At 48.2% G+C, this 15,585-nt stretch overlaps 2 protein-coding genes across 2 annotated transcripts in view; one reads left to right on the top strand and one right to left on the bottom strand.

The window, feature by feature from the left end:
* Positions 1 to 2,561: 2,561 nt before the first annotated feature.
* SERPINH1 (serpin family H member 1) lies at positions 2,562 to 6,543 on the top strand. Its single transcript, XM_009286112.2, has 4 exons — positions 2,562 to 3,171; positions 3,368 to 3,466; positions 3,879 to 4,111; positions 4,294 to 6,543. Exons 1-4 carry the CDS (start codon positions 2,589 to 2,591, stop codon positions 4,594 to 4,596), a joined length of 1,218 nt encoding a protein of 405 aa, XP_009284387.1. The 5' UTR covers positions 2,562 to 2,588; the 3' UTR covers positions 4,597 to 6,543.
* A 3,071-nt stretch (positions 6,544 to 9,614) lies between these two features.
* The window catches only part of RPS3 (ribosomal protein S3), a 6,452-nt gene continuing 481 nt past the window's right edge, over positions 9,615 to 15,585 (bottom strand). Inside the window, exons 2-7 of the mRNA XM_009286150.1 lie at positions 14,933 to 15,063; positions 14,584 to 14,677; positions 13,259 to 13,353; positions 12,177 to 12,364; positions 10,686 to 10,882; positions 9,615 to 9,686 (exon numbers count right to left, since the gene is read on the bottom strand). Coding sequence (XP_009284425.1) covers positions 10,689 to 10,882; positions 12,177 to 12,364; positions 13,259 to 13,353; positions 14,584 to 14,677; positions 14,933 to 15,063 — 702 coding nt within the window. The 3' untranslated portion in view covers positions 9,615 to 9,686; positions 10,686 to 10,688. The remainder of the gene's footprint in view (positions 9,687 to 10,685; positions 10,883 to 12,176; positions 12,365 to 13,258; positions 13,354 to 14,583; positions 14,678 to 14,932; positions 15,064 to 15,585) is intronic.

Raw genomic sequence — 15,585 nt, 5'->3', positions numbered from 1 at the left:
GGTTATTGCACGGGGGGGGGAAGGGGGGGGGTTGGGGGGAAGGATGCATTGGGGTGGGTTGGTACCGTGGAGGTGGAGGGCATAGACCGCCCCACAAACTGGTTCAGTTTTTGGAGAAGAGACATTAAAAGATGCCCACCGCCACCTCCAGTTTGTTAGACGGTTGCAGCAAAGCTGCACCCTGGTTTTACACCCAGGAGAAACTTTCAGGGGGTGAAGAAAAAGAAGAGGGGGATAAGGGATGCACCAACTTGGTCCAAGTGGTCCCGGAGCAGCCCTGGCTGGAGAAAGCCTCCAGCCCCTGCTCCTGCCCAGCCTGGGAGCCTCCGGGACCCTGGGCACCAGCCCAGCACAGGAGGAAGAGCTCTCACTCCAGCCTCCCTGCGACAAGATTGACTAATCCTGTCCTTGTGCCTGCCTTAACAAAGTGTCACGTCCCTCTGCTGACATGGAAATGGCCTTTTGCTTGCATGCCTCCATCCTGCGGCTTTGTCTTGGTGATGGGAAAAACGCAGTCCTCGAAGGGGTGCGTGCCTCTGGAGGGGGTGCGTGCCTCTGGCTGGCTGTCGTGGGCGATGGGACCTCCAAATCCTGCCAGGAGAGCGGGTCCCCGACAGCCCCGAGGAGGTCTGCAGGATGCCACGTTGGCACAGGGCGTCCCCTTGCAGGGCTGGGCCGTACAAACGCAAGAGAGGATGTTACCGGCTGCGCATTCCCCCACATTCCCTCTATTTTCACCCTGGGTTATGAATTCACCAATAATCTCAGCCGTAATCCAAGGATGGGCAAAATTTCTCTGTCTCGCTGCCACGGGATGCATCGCTCGTTGCAGCCCAGCGCGCCCGGCCAAATTTCTTGCCAGTCTCTGAAGTAATGAACCTTTTTTAAGCTGAGGATGTAAGCAGCATGGGCCGCCCGTTGCTTGCAAGAGAACTACTCCATGTATCTGTTTTCTTTCAGAATGAAAAAGGCAAACGTTGACCTCACTATGAAAGAGTTTCAAGGTATCTTTAGACATAAAAGGGAAGAAAAAAAAAGAAAAACCCTCAGATTTTAAATGCTTGCCACGCCCGATGCTGTCTGCACCTTAAAAGTGTGTCAAGGGCAGTTTTGAGCCTGTTGCACAAGTCTTTGCTTTTAGGTAGCCGGGATGGCTCTTCCTTTCAACGGGAGGCTTGCTCCCAAAAGGATTTTAGGATACAAATTGCCTCCCTCTCTGAGGCTACGTAATTCCCACTCTGGCAAAGGGTCCCTGGTGCAACTGCGCACGCTCTTTGCTTCGGGCTATGTGCGTGTTTCCTTCCATATGTAATCCCAGCGGGCCCTTCGCTTCCTGCTCTGTTTGCTTTAACCCTGAAGCTGCCCCGTTGCAGCCCTTTCTTGTCTCCGAATGCAAGGAGCGGCCTCTGAGGCTGGCCAGGAGCAGGGTGGGAGGAGAGGACTGAGGAATGCAACTTCACTGTAGCCTTGGGCATGATGCAGCCTGTCCAGGAAAAGCTCGCTTTGGGCTTGGAGGCGGAATTTAAGCCCTGAGGATCTGCCATCAGGAAGGTTTGCTGTGAGCAGTGTGAAGTCGGGAGGGAGGGAGGGTCTGGGGTGAGGGTATAGCCTCGGAGGCAGGCGGGATGAGCTGCTTTTTGGAAATATATTTTGCTGCCTATTTAGTAGAGGAGTCCAAATAACTCACTTGGAGTAACCGTTCGCCCTTTAGACGCACTGGTGCTCCAGACAGCTTTCAGGCACAGCGTTTAGGACTGCTCAGTCTGCAGATTTATCGAAGCTAGTAGCTCAGAGCCCTCACTGGGGATGGGTGCACCTACATTGTGATGAGATGCATCTACCTAATGCATGAACGTACTGGGAAGGGGCTCTGCTGGGGGAAAGGAGGGGTCCACCACCTTCCTCTGTCCCAGTACCTCCCCGGCAGGGCTGTACGGGCAGAACTAAGTCGGACAGAGCTGGACCAGTGTTGGATCTTCTCAAGGGGCCCCTCTGACTTAGCTTGGTGGAAGCTCACGTGCTCCATCTAGTGTCTAGAAAGCTGAGCATTTGGGTACCGAGCTGGGGTCCCCAGAGAGGACGATCCCTGCTGTACACTGACCGCGATAGCCCCTGGATCGACAGGCAGCACTGTGCTATGTGGCCCTTGGGCAGCAGAAACATCCCGCTTTTAGCTTTTCCTGACCGGGGCAGAGGTTTGACGTGCTACTCTGGGGACAGAAATATCTGTTGCTTCCATTCCCTGGCCCCTCCTTAAATAATTTACTGTACATGAACATATAGTAATGTAGTAGAATTGCTTAAAAAGGAAGCTTTCATTCAAAATGCACAGGCTCTGCATGCCAGAGTGCAGCCTGGACTCTTGAAGATTAATTGTTCCTCAGGGGAAAGCCCAGTGTGGACTTGGCATCGCTGTACCCCAAGTGAAGGGTTGATGCAGGCGCTCTGGCTATCACTGGCACCTAGGAGTGGGTTTCACTGGAAGAGCCCCTGGGGTCTCTGAATGCTCCAGGAAGGGCTTGAATCATGCTGACGGTGAGCTCTTCTTGCCCAACAGGTCCTCAGAGGTGTTGGGTGCTGCTGAAGCCATGCGGATTATTCTGGTGCTTGCTCTCTGCGGCCTCGCTGCAGCCGTGCCCTCGGAGGACAGGAAGCTGAGCGACAAGGCAACAACGCTGGCTGACCGCAGCACAACGCTGGCCTTCAACCTCTACCATGCCATGGCGAAAGACAAGAACATGGAGAACATCCTGCTGTCCCCCGTGGTCGTGGCCTCTTCCCTCGGCCTCGTGTCTCTTGGGGGCAAGGCCACAACCGCCTCCCAAGCCAAAGCAGTGCTCAGCGCAGACAAACTGAACGACGACTACATGCACAGCGGGTTGTCCGAGCTCCTGAATGAGGTTAGCAACAGCACAGCCCGCAACGTCACCTGGAAGATCGGCAACCGCTTGTATGGCCCTGCCTCCATCAACTTCGCCGATGACTTTGTGAAGAACAGCAAGAAACACTACAACTACGAGCATTCCAAGATCAACTTCCGAGACAAGAGGAGCGCCCTGAAATCCATTAACGAGTGGGCAGCCCAGACCACGGATGGGAAACTCCCAGAGGTCACGAAAGACGTTGAGAAAACTGATGGGGCCCTCATTGTCAATGCCATGTTCTTCAAGCGTAAGTTCTACCTTCAATTCTTGATACAAGTGACCCAAAACCTAGCCTGAGCCAATACGCAGCAGCCCAAATGGGAAGGTGAACAAATCCTAAGTCCACTGGAGGCATGCTCTTTTTCAGAGCAAGTAGTTAGGAATTGTGCATGAAATTACCACCCATTCCCTTTTCTTACAAGCTGAATTTCTCTCTCCTGTAGCTCACTGGGATGAGAAGTTCCATCATAAGATGGTGGACAACCGTGGCTTCATGGTGACCCGTTCCTACACTGTGGGAGTTCCCATGATGCATCGCACAGGTACGTTGTGAACCTCCTGCCCCATGTCAAGACCAACTGGAGTTATGCTCGCTGCTGCTCCGTTACCCGGTTTTCCACCAATTGCTTCCAAGATTGTTTTGCCTCATGGTCAATGAGTGAGAGAGAACAAAGCAGAGTGTGCTTGTTCGGCTGATTCAATCTGTCTGTGAGCAGAGAGAACCCATGTTTACTATTGGGTGCTTGGCTGTTAGGAATAAATCCTAGCTCATCACGCAAACGAGAGCCGCAGTTTTGAGTTGTTGCCAACTCCAGCAAGGCTGGGCCGGTTCCCAAAAGCGTTCAGACTTGCTTCCCTTGCTGGTCAGGGAAAGTCCAGGGTGAATTCACAACAAGGTTGTGGGTAGCTTTGCCTCTGCTCCACATCTCACCATTTCCCGCTTCTGATTTCAAGGTCTCTACAATTACTATGATGATGAGACAGAGAAGCTCCAGGTGGTAGAGATGCCACTTGCTCACAAGCTCTCCAGCATGATCTTTATCATGCCAAACCATGTGGAGCCTCTGGAGAGGGTTGAGAAACTGCTGAACAGGGAGCAGCTAAAGGCCTGGGCTGGCAAGATGAAGAAGAGATCAGTGGCCATCTCGCTGCCTAAAGTCATCCTGGAAGTCAGCCACGACCTTCAGGTAAAGGAGGTCCTTAAAGAAAACAGTTGGGCCTCACAGTTCTTTGGGGTGGGAGAGGAGTTAGTGCCATGATGGGTTATCTCTGCCCGTCATCCTTTTTCCAGCGGCTAGTCTAACCATAGCTGGAAAGGATTGCACTGTGTCATCTCTGGGAGGGTTGTTGACCTCTTTTCTCCTCCTAGAAACATTTGGCTGATCTGGGCCTGACAGAAGCAATTGACAAAACCAAGGCTGACTTGTCAAAGATCTCTGGCAAGAAAGACCTTTACCTGTCCAACGTCTTCCACGCTGCTGCTCTTGAATGGGACACGGAAGGGAACCCCTACGATGCTGACATCTATGGCCGAGAGGAGATGAGGAACCCCAAGCTCTTCTATGCTGACCACCCCTTCATCTTCATGATCAAGGACAGTAAAACCAACTCCATTCTCTTCATCGGCAGGCTCGTGAGGCCCAAAGGGGACAAGATGCGTGATGAGTTGTAGTTAGGGTTTTTTTTCCCAGAGCTTTGGTTTGTGTTTTTTAGTGGGGGATTTCAAAAAAGGGGAAACACTATTTTGTATCCTTCTCGAACTATGGGTGCTATTCAGACCAGGGTGCATTGTGATGAGAAACCAGCATACACTTTACCTCACCCCAAAATACTTATTGCACAAACCCACCTCCAGAGAGGAACAGGGGAGCCTGGCACAAGAGGGTCACCGGGAGTGGAAGGGAACTGGCATGCACTGTCTCAGCTACTGGCATCCTCAGCTGAGATGTTCAGGCTGATGCCTAGCTCCTCCCTGCACTAGAGTTAAGCCTCCTGGCTAAGTACCTTGCTGCTACCATCAGCCCCGCAAAGGCACAAGCCCTCCACCCTTCCATCTCAAATGCTTCTGCACATTTAGCTCTGCCACTTACTTTTCTCCCCCTTTGATGCTACGAGGCACCGCACTAGAGCTGCTCTGGCCGCTTTGCAGTTGTTCCTTGCTTCCCTCTTCTATCTTCAGTAGTATATAACAGAGCACGAAGGGCCAATTCTGCAGTCCAGCCCCCTCTATGGCCCTGGGAGCAGAGGAGGACCGTGACAGCATGTAAGAACAGAGATTGTATGGAGTTGTGCCCTTCTGTCCTGCCTAACCCTGCTCTGGACGACTGTCAGATGCTTCAACCACAGCAGGTCGTCAGCTCCTTAGCTAGAACACTCACTGCAAAGCCAAGCGCAGCTTTGCTCAACACCTCACAGAGAAGTAAGTGGCTTAGGGGTGTCAGCAGAGAGGCCAAGGAGCAGATGGGCTTCTAGAAAGATAAACGTGAGTACCCTTCAACACTCTTGCATGACAGAAATGGCTGTGCTCCACCCCTCTGGGGATCACGAAGGGGGCTCTTGGGCCAACATCTGGAATTAAAACATCCTGTACCAGGCAGAGGAACTCCACTTGTCTTGGTGCTTCTGCATCACACATAGGGCTGGGAAAAAGACAGTTACCACTGTGAAGGTTCTTCCCAGTTATGACCAGGGCTGGTACCTATCAGCTCCCGTAGCAGGCCAAGGGACTCCTGCTGGCTTCTCACAGGGAGGTGGATCAGGTTCACTTCCCCTTTCTTGTTTAAATACAAAGCTTGAGAGCTGCCGTTACCTGACTTCCTAACGACCCTTTTCTGAAGCTCCTCTCCTCCGTGATGCTTTAGCTCCCTGTTGACTGACCTGGATAAGGGCATGCTGAAAAACAAATGTATTTATAGTTATACTCATATTTATGTCTGATAATTAGCAAATTTCACAGCCTGCTCCAGCCTAGACTTGGAGGCTATTCCTATCTTCAAGGGATATCATCAGGTTAATACTATTTAAAGAAGTAACTGATATGACCCCATGAGCATTGAAGCATGCGTCAGGTAAGCCTTGCTATGCACTGAGACATTGCAAAGCAAGTAACAACAAGACTATTGAAATGAGAGAAATCTGTGCATCACCATCCTAAGTGCCAGTTACTGGAAACCAGCAAGGACAGTGACTGCATTGCTTTTACTTCCCTGCCAATGTGCTTGCTGTCAGCTGTTGCTACACAGAAGCCCAATACTGCATTTTTTCAGGCCATACACAGGACTACTTCCACTTATTTATTAAGTTACAACTACAAAGTCATATTAGGTGGTTCCTACAGGCAAAAATACAGGAGCTTGCGCCCCCAAGTTTGACCCGACCATGCCTTCTCCAAGTTTGCAAGGTTACACAATTGCAGAAAAGCTCGTCTGCCCTAATTCCTATCCAAGCCAGCTGGAATGGGAGATCTTGTCCCTAACTCTCTTCCCAGATCATACTCCCAGGTGCTTTCCCCACCGTGCTGGGAGGTAGGAGGCAATCCATAAGGATGTACCCAAATGCACAGGAAGCCTAAAGCCCAGTGTGTATGCCAGACACTACCCGGTGAATCAGCGCACCAACACACTGTGGGATATCGTGAATAATTTGCATCATGTGGATGCAGGCGTCTGATGGCTTTTATTGTCTGTTGTACCACACAATGACAGTTGTATAATTTTGCAATAAAACTTTTTCAGTGAACCTCTGGCAGCCACAGTCACTTGCAGGGTTTGGGTGGAGACAAAATACTCTGAAAAGAGCTTAGAGAGGTTCCTTGCCATCCTTAAATCCAATACACTTTTTTTAATCTGGTAATTATGGACCAAAATTACACTTAATACACAGCAACATGTGAATTCCCACGACATCCGTGTCATGGGAAAGGAACGCTATTAGCAGACTGGCTTTTCACTTTAACGTTTTTCTCCTGAAACTGCAAGTATCCAACATCTTTAATGCTTCACGGGTAAGAGGACCTACTGCCCTCCCCTGCTCTGACATTTAATGGAGCAGCAAATGGCTCAGTTAAAAAGGAAATATGGCAGCGCAGGAATAAAACTGAGCTGTTAGCCACAGGGACCAGCCGTCCTGACCCTGCAACCCAAAGCTTCTCTAGCTGGGATCCAGTCGAGATAAATAGAGGAAAAAGAACCACAAGAACCTGCACCATGGCCGTGGGAATACAGCTAAGTCTTGGAAAATCCAGTGCCGTCAGACCCTGCTGGAAACGGATTAACCTGCTGTCCATTCAAGCATGCCACCTTCTGCCACTCAGACAAAAGCAAAACTAAAGCCACAGACATCTCCCCTTTTCCCTGTGCCAAAATAGCACGTATCTGGGAGGGGCAGGCACACACATCCACATGGGAGCTCCTCACAAACTGAAAAAGCACTGGGTGCTTGCCGGATCACAGTCCTTCACCGTACAAAATTACTGAAGCCATCTCTAGCACTAACCATAGCAGCCCAGCAACACCCTCAGCCTGGAATAGCAATATTGCAAGGAAGTGAAAAGCTTTCCACAGCTCCTGAGCTCGTCCTACCCCCAGCTCGTCTTGCAAGCAGCTTTAAATACTCGTGTTTTTCATCCTAGGGAAGATGTGACCCTCAAGACACAGGGAACTGAGCGAGTCCCCTACCTCTCCTTTAGCTTCTTCAAACAGCTCACGGTGGTGGTATACTCCAACCAATGCACGCTAGAAAAGTATTCCGTTCACACACGCAAACCTTGACCGTTATGGGATAATCCTTGATCTTGTCCTCAACTTCCCACAACAGGATGGATCTAGCAAAAAGAGAGGTACAGCAATACCACTCGTAAACGCACTACTTGCACATCTCTTGATCTTACACACAAGCAAGTAACCCTTGATTCTACCAGTGATCAGCACTGTGAGATTAATAGGCTGATGGGACCAGGCTGGAGGGCTCTAAACCAGAGAGAGTTGAGTGATCTCCAGGAAAGCCAGCCCTCACTGGAGAATTGCAGGAGAAATTTCCAGCTGATCATCATCTAGCATATAGGGATTTTCAAGAATTTAGATACAACATACAAGGCCTTGCACTGTGTGTCACCTTTCTACTGCTTCAGGCCTTCCAGCTTTCACACATTCCCTGCTCCTACAAAGTGACAAAGCTAGTCCAATTTTTTTTGATTTTTTTTTTCAAAATTCAAATTCATATTTTAAAAAAATTTAAAAATTAATGTTGCTATTACTTACTCTAACACTTAACATGTAATAACTTTTTTTAAAGCTTTCCACTGAAAGATGTGCACAGAAACCTGAAATCAGACTCATTCTCTGACACCCTCGGAAGGCACATCTGTCTCTGACAGACTTGCCCAGCTTCCCAGCCAGCACCCTGCCAGGCTGGGTTTCCAGGAGGCCTGCCAGAGAAGCTGGGAACAGGAAGGTTGAGGCTCACACATCCACACACGCTGGCAGACAGACCAGTTCCTGACACCGTCAGTTTGAAATTCCAGTTCCTAAGTTAACCTGCCTAGCTCCTGCAGAGAAGCCTCCTGAAAATGGACATCTGGATGCAAAAGCTCTTCCTAAGCAGCAAATTTTGCAGATTTGTACAATTTTTGTTAATGCAACAAACAGGTTCTGAATTTCTCAAAATCTGAACAAAACAAAGCCTTGATCCTGCACACAACATGATCCCTTACAATGTGTGTAACAGTCTCTTCCCATTACCGCATCGGACTTTGAAAAACACTCTGGGAAAGGAGCTGACAGAACTAGAATCTCTGCCTGAAACTTAACCAAATGCTCAGTCTCACTGCTTCAGCTACAGGGCTTTAGCCTGACCGCAGCAGACAAGAGCAGCATCAGAAGTAATTCATACAGCAACAGAAGTGAAAACACATCCCTGCCTACAGACTATGCATTTCAATAGCCTAAGTAGCCTTGTCATCTATTATCAACTTCAGGATCTACCTGTGTTATCCTACAGCTCATTAAAGCCGGTTATTAATACAGTGACAAATTAATGGTCTACTCAAGCTTCAAAGGAAGACAAGTTTTTTCCCCAATTGCTTAAATATATTTCCATCTCAAAGCTTAGTACAGAAGGTTTGAAATCCAGAGTGTACGCTTTCTCCGCCCCCCAACTAATGTCTAAATACCTATTCGGAAGTTTGTCTCACCCCACATCTCCACCAACTAAGGTTACCTGACCCTAACAGGAGCTACAATGTTCCTATACTGTCTATAGCCCTGAAAATCACAGTGAACGTCTTTTCAGTGACAAGGGAAATGAATGTACAGAGGTGAAAAAAGCATTTAGCAGAATATAGAAATACTTCAGTTGAAGCCAGAAAGTTATAAACCACTGCAACTGCTTTGGACATTCCTAAAAAAAGCTCCCTCTTCTGGAAACCTCGGAGAAAGGGACTGGTAACTGAAGAGTTACCAGTACTACTCCAGTTCATGGGGTGTTATTCATGACCCTCTAAACACCAGATTGCTGCTCCAGCTCTACCTAGAAATCAGCATTTTGTCCCCACTTTGTTTAGATCAGGATCTGGTAAGTTCACTCCAAAAGGGTAACAGAAGCTGGAAGAAATGCAATGGAATTCCTTCCATACCAAAGGTGGGAGCAAGGCTTTCCTGGAACACATCTTGCAAAAAAAAGCACCTCCACAAACACTGTCTTTTGTGATTTTATTAAGAGATGTTTTCAGGACAGTCAAGCTTCTGGTTGCCGATGTTACAAACCCTACAACAAAAAAACAAAATACTGAGTGAGATGGTGGCAAACCATTTCCTGTAACCATTCTCCTACCCAAAACACTGAACAAACAAACAGGCTCCAAGTTTTCAAATTAAATGGCATCTCTCACTTCTTGTGTTTTAGCCAACGATCCCCCTTTTCCCCACAGGAGCAGATCTTGCTAGTCAGATTCCCTTGTTTCACTGTGGCCCTGCAAACTCCCTGAACTCTCCCTGTTCACACAAGGCCAGCTTCAGTCAGAGAACACCACAGCCTGGCTTTCACTAGCAGCTAAGGAAGTCTTCCGAAGAGGCCTTAGGCCCTGTGCCTCCTGCTGCTCTAATCGGAGAAAGTGAGCAAAACTTTTAAAAGCAGCAAGTTGCACATTTTCACTGGGAACAACCCAGAGCAGGTCTCAGACAATTTCAAGCTTATCAATTTCTGCCTTAGAAGCTACTCATTCAAGGAGAGAGGATTTCAAACCTTGAGTATTTACTTACGAAACTAGCCTACACATTGTGCTCAACGTTACTGACTTCTAAGTCTATCCCAAAGTGGATCCCATGGGGGGCGGTATATGAGGAATATATACCCTGTGCTGTCAACTGCACACTGGTAGCAGGTGGTACAATGTGAAAACATCCAAGGCACTGAACCCTTCTCAGACAAATGCCTCTAAGTCACTCAAATTGTGACCCAAGGTCCCCAAATGCATGCTGTAGAACACAACACCAAACAGGGCACTTGGACAAGGATATTCCCTTTCAGACTTGTCATCTCATCTTCACTGAAGGGTGTGCTTAGCTGGTTTGCAGCATGCCTTAAGCCATGGCCCCTTCATCCAGGGCAATACTCTAAACCCAACTCAGCTGATCACTGCACCTGGTACAGCGCAGCAGCTTTTCCTCCCAGTACCCCAGCTACCCGACAGCTTTTTTGGTGACACAACACCTTTTCCGCATGGATCCTCACCAAAGCTATCTCCCACCGCTCGCAGGCACTTACCCCTCAGGCAGTGGGAACCGGCTGAGGCATCGCTGGCTGTTCTGGTTTGCCACCTTTCTGCTCTGAAATGGGGGTGGTGGGCAAGATCTCTTCTTTGGGTTCCACAATGCTGACATGGTCTGGCAGAGGCTTTTTGGGGCCAATCTTTCCACTTGGGTCCCAGGGCAACATAATCTTTACTTTGATCCCCAGTACTCCTGCAAAGAGTGACAGGACAACACAGATGTGTTCATTCGACACAAAACATCAAGCACACATTCAGCAGTGACAAGCCCCAAGGTTACAAAATACACCACCTGCATCAAAAACATCTCTGGACAACACTGAAGATGCAACCTGATTAACACAAATGTGCTATAGCTTAAAAATCTAGTTACTGAATTTAAATCAGCGTGTTTACCTTCATCCAATTCACTGCCTTTGCTAACTGCAGCCTAGGACTATGATGAAAACATGCTCTATCCTTAAGTCATGCCGTGGTTTTTAAACCCTGTCTTTCCCAGGGTAACTCAGCTCACTTTCCAAGGAAATTGCACTGGTTTTTTTGCATCCCTTCTCAGACAAATGCCTCTAAATCACCCAATGAATAGGACATCCTGCCCAAGGCAGCCTTAGCACAGCACCACAGAACATGGCACTGAACAGGCTGCAATGATACAAGGACATCCCTTCTGACTCGTCATCGTATCATCACCGAAGGGAAGGTGGAGAATAGCTTTGTCTATGCTAGTATCCCTACATCAGGTGTTCTGCAATTAAGTAACCCAAAGCCAATTAAGATGCAGAAGTCGCCCATGTTTTACCAGGCAGAAGGACAAGTGTAAGCAGGCTTGGCTGGTTTAGCTGGGAAGACCTGACAGAGCACAGCAACGGGGGAAAACTGTCTGACACTTGCTTTTCCGTGGGTCTTGTAGCACCCGTGTTCTATCTGCCTACCCCTATAAGCCGAGAAAGCCAGAATCCAAACTGCCAACAGCTCTTAAACTCAGTCAATATGCGTTTCATTTGTAAGTTGTTTTGCTACCAACCTGAGAGGCCACAGGACACAACTGAGAGTATCTGGAAAATCTAAAGCCACATTCTCAACTGGAAACATTCAATCCCCACCACTAGAAAAGTGGATGACCTGGGATGGCTACACAAAATTCTGTTGTCTGCTGAAGGCCCCGTCTCCATTTCCCATTCACGTAACACAAATGCAAATAAAGGTCTACTTCAGATGTAACGTGCAAACTCCACAGTGAGAGCTTAGTTGCAAAAGCCCAAGAAAACAACAGATCTTCAGAGTCAGAGCAACTAGTGGTAGCAAAACTGAACCACTCTGCAAGATCAGTGGTGCATCAAAATCATCTGAGTTACCACCCCGCAGGTGACAGAGGGAAGCCTCCAACCTGCAGGCACGGGACGCCAGGAGTTGAGATCTTCTGGCTCTGAAGCACTGAGAGAAGGAACCAACAGAGCTGCAAAGGGATCTGCATCCCAGCCACTCACCCTGCCGGAGAAGGACATGACGCACAGCTGTGTCGACGTAGTAATTCACCGGGTCTCCACTGTGGATCATCAAGCCATCCACAAACTTCATGGACTTGGCACGCTGACCTCTGAGTTTGCCGGACACAACCACCTCACAACCCTTGGCACCGCTCTCCATGATGAAGCGGAGGACACCATAGCAGGCTCTGCAGGGAGAGAGCAGCAACAGCCACAGCGTTACTCCCACTCTGCCAAATCCACATGGCTCCGTGGAGGCATTTTACACCAATTTCAAGCACAGGCAATCACACTTCAACTTTTGTTTGTAAAAAGCCTTCCGAACGCACACCCGTGCAACCGAAGCTCTGTCAATGCTACGCAAGGCAGCAAAAATCTTCACACCGTTTTAGCAGTGTCAAACCCAGCCTAACAAAACTCTTGTGACTTACGGTCCTTGTGAGATTGTGGAAAACAGTGACAAGCACACATTCTTTGTAACACAAAAGCAGCTCCACAGCTGAAGGTGGCCAACACACCCACGTCAGGAGTGCAGCTCCCCATCCCTTCTCAGACAAATGCCTCTAAATCATTCAGTGATGACGGGATGCTCCTGCTGAAGAACCACAGGCAGCATCACAGAACATGACGCTGCAGAGGTACCGCAACAAGAGCCACCCGCTTCTGACTCGTCATCTTATCATCACTGAAGGGATCTGAGAAGCAAGGCCACTGTCACCTGAACTACAATTCAGCCAGAAGGTTTGAAATTGTGTTTCACTCCTCCACCCATTTATTCACAAAGAAATAAATGCAAGCTTTATGCATACCAGTCAGACAACTTGTAACGTGATCTACTCTAAGACTTCAGCTTTTATGTCTGAAATACATTATCTAGCAATTACTATCAAAAGTAACTGTGTACTAAACACAAAAAGCTTCTATACGGTAGAATTATCAAACATATGAACTGCCCTCTTCAAGCGCAGCATTACTAGGTTACATTTTCAAACTAAAGACAAGTTGGCAAGGAGTTTTTTTGAAACGGTATTTGAACCCCACACTTCCTCACTGTGCCATCACATTCAACTTGCTCTACTCACCGACGCACTGCTAAACCTCCCAGAAGCTTGTACCGCAGGGACTCTGCCTGAGCGATTGCACACAGACCTCTTGTGGCCACCTTCTCAGCATAGAGCTAACAAAGGAAAAGAAGTAAACTCAGAAACAGGGCTGTATTTCAAGATACTTTTAATTTAACAGAACACAGGAGCTTCATACTACTCTATGCCCCATCCTCTCCACCCAGTGCAGTTAGTCCTTCCACATTTACATGCAGAAGCTTCATCCTCGGACACTACACTACCTTAACTCCTTTGGTGCCTGCCTCCTACTCCTGGCAGAGCTGAGACACACTGACGACACTCCACTGAAAGTCAGGAGACTATTAAGACATCCATGATGCAGTCTCAAAGAGCTGCTGCTTCACACAGCCCCAAAACATTAGGTAGCACTGGGGAGAGGTATCCAGACAATCACAAGAACTTTGCTTGAGACACAGTTTTTACAACACATCCGTTACGTAAGTCTGCTTAAGTATTAAAATCAAACCTAAGAAAAGGTTTGATTTTTGAAAGCTGGGAGTGAGGTGTATTAAACCTAACATCTCCAAGAGACCAAAGTCTGATACTTCAGAAGAAGCAGACATTCAAAATCATGCACATGATATTCCTAGAGCTGACAAATCATGTTGTGGTCTGTGAGGGTTTGTGCCATCCACTATGTTTAAGCATTTGCTGGAGATAATCATCAATCTTCACTGTATAATGTGATCCAGCAACACTGGCCAAGCAGGAATAAATGTGAGCACCACCCCAGACCACACATTCCCCCCCGCCCCTAATTTGTTTTAGAGGAAAGTACCAGTAAGGGCACCAGATTTCAAACATTAGAAGACTGGAAATTACTGGTGTGTCACTTTACTGTCCATTTCATTACAGGATCATACTCAAAAATCTCAAAGATCTTTCTGCACTGAAACAGTTTCTTTGTAAGGACAGAAGCATTATGAATTCAATAAGGGTAATGGTAACACACGAATACCAAACATTATGCTGTTAGACTAGCTTCTCACCTCAATATTGGGACAGCAACATTCTCTATAAAATATTTACAGATAAGTTTAAAAAGTTTCATCCGCATTCTCCTTGTTGAGAAATCAGAGAAAACCAGCCGAAGTGACAGCACTCAAAATACCACAAACAGCAAAGCATTTTGTATTTCAGTGCAAGAGTGTTTTGTGAAAACAGGTAAAACACGCCCCAAGTTATCTTCAAGTCAAACTGCCTTTCAGCTGACACCATCCAGACAGCGCACAAAGCTAACTGCACAACCCACTTACTACTTGTTTTAACCGAGACAGTTTTACCTCAACGCTTCCCTCAGGGAATCCAAACCTCTTCTGCACGACGGCCGTCAGCTCCCGGATGCGGCGTCCCTTCTCACCCAGGACATTCTGAGTTCTGGGAAAAAAAAGTACAGAATGACTGAGAAAAGTGTCTCCAGGTCTGAGCCTGTAACCACCCCAAAGAGCTTCCAGACTGAGCATCTAACTTAGTTCAGGGGTTGTAACACTGCCTCATCACTAAAGATCACTTCGGGATCTCTTTCCTAAGTAGCTTCTCATAGTAATATTTACCACTTTAAGCTTCAGCCTGCCGCGGCATCCCTTACAGCCGTGCACAGCACCTGTGAGTCAACAGCAGCATCTCAGTTACCTGGTGGCAAGTATGATAATCTCAGTCCTGGTTGGAGTGACCCGGACTTCTACTCCGGAGTACCCATCTTCAGCCAGTTCACGAGTCAGAAACTCATTCAGCTCAGCTTTGAAGATACCGTCAGCGACAAACTGAAAAACAAACGGACCAAGTCAAGCTCTGTTCAAGTGCTGAGCCTGAACACAAGATTTTCACCTTCGGAGTTCAAGTGCAATTCATCCCTGGGACCATCCTGCACTGGCAGTCTCTCCCCCAACGGAGAGGAAGCAGCAGTGGGGAGAAATAAAAGCATCTCCCCTGAAGTTCCCAGAGACAATTCACTTCTGGCAGGAGCCTACACCACTGCCTGATCCGCACCTCGCTACAGCCACACTTCATGCTGAAATCATAGCTCGCTGCTATGTCTTGCGGTGGTACTTTGATTCGGTATGGATTTACGTAAAATAATTAGAGGGGTCACATCCCTTTACCAGCCCCACAGGGGCCTGCTGCTAGGGCTCCCACTTCCACCCTGACAGTGCACAGGCCCTCAGGCCTCCCTCCCTCTCCAAGACAGGCAGAGCCCTGCACCCTCCCGGCCCCTCTGACCCACAGAAGCAGGCAGTCACTAAACCCAAACTCTTTCCACTAAAAACAACAAAAAAGAAAAACCA

The sequence above is a fragment of the Aptenodytes forsteri genome, unplaced genomic scaffold, assembly GCF_000699145.1.
Source record: "Aptenodytes forsteri isolate BGI_AS27 unplaced genomic scaffold, ASM69914v1 Scaffold231, whole genome shotgun sequence".
In the NCBI taxonomy this organism is placed as follows: domain Eukaryota; kingdom Metazoa; phylum Chordata; class Aves; order Sphenisciformes; family Spheniscidae; genus Aptenodytes; species Aptenodytes forsteri.
This window is presented reverse-complemented; position numbering and strand designations above follow the sequence as displayed.

What these genes read in the sequence shown, in the direction of transcription:
- SERPINH1 (XM_009286112.2), top strand. Translation starts at nt 2,589, where the DNA reads ATGCGGATTATTCTGGTGCTTGCTCTCTGCGGCCTCGCTGCAGCCGTG. An exon ending in TCCCATGATGCATCGCACAG is followed by an intron (nt 3,467 to 3,878) that starts GTACGTTGTGAA and finishes TCTGATTTCAAG; the next exon opens with GTCTCTACAATTACTATGAT. An exon ending in AAGTCAGCCACGACCTTCAG is followed by an intron (nt 4,112 to 4,293) that starts GTAAAGGAGGTC and finishes TTCTCCTCCTAG; the next exon opens with AAACATTTGGCTGATCTGGG.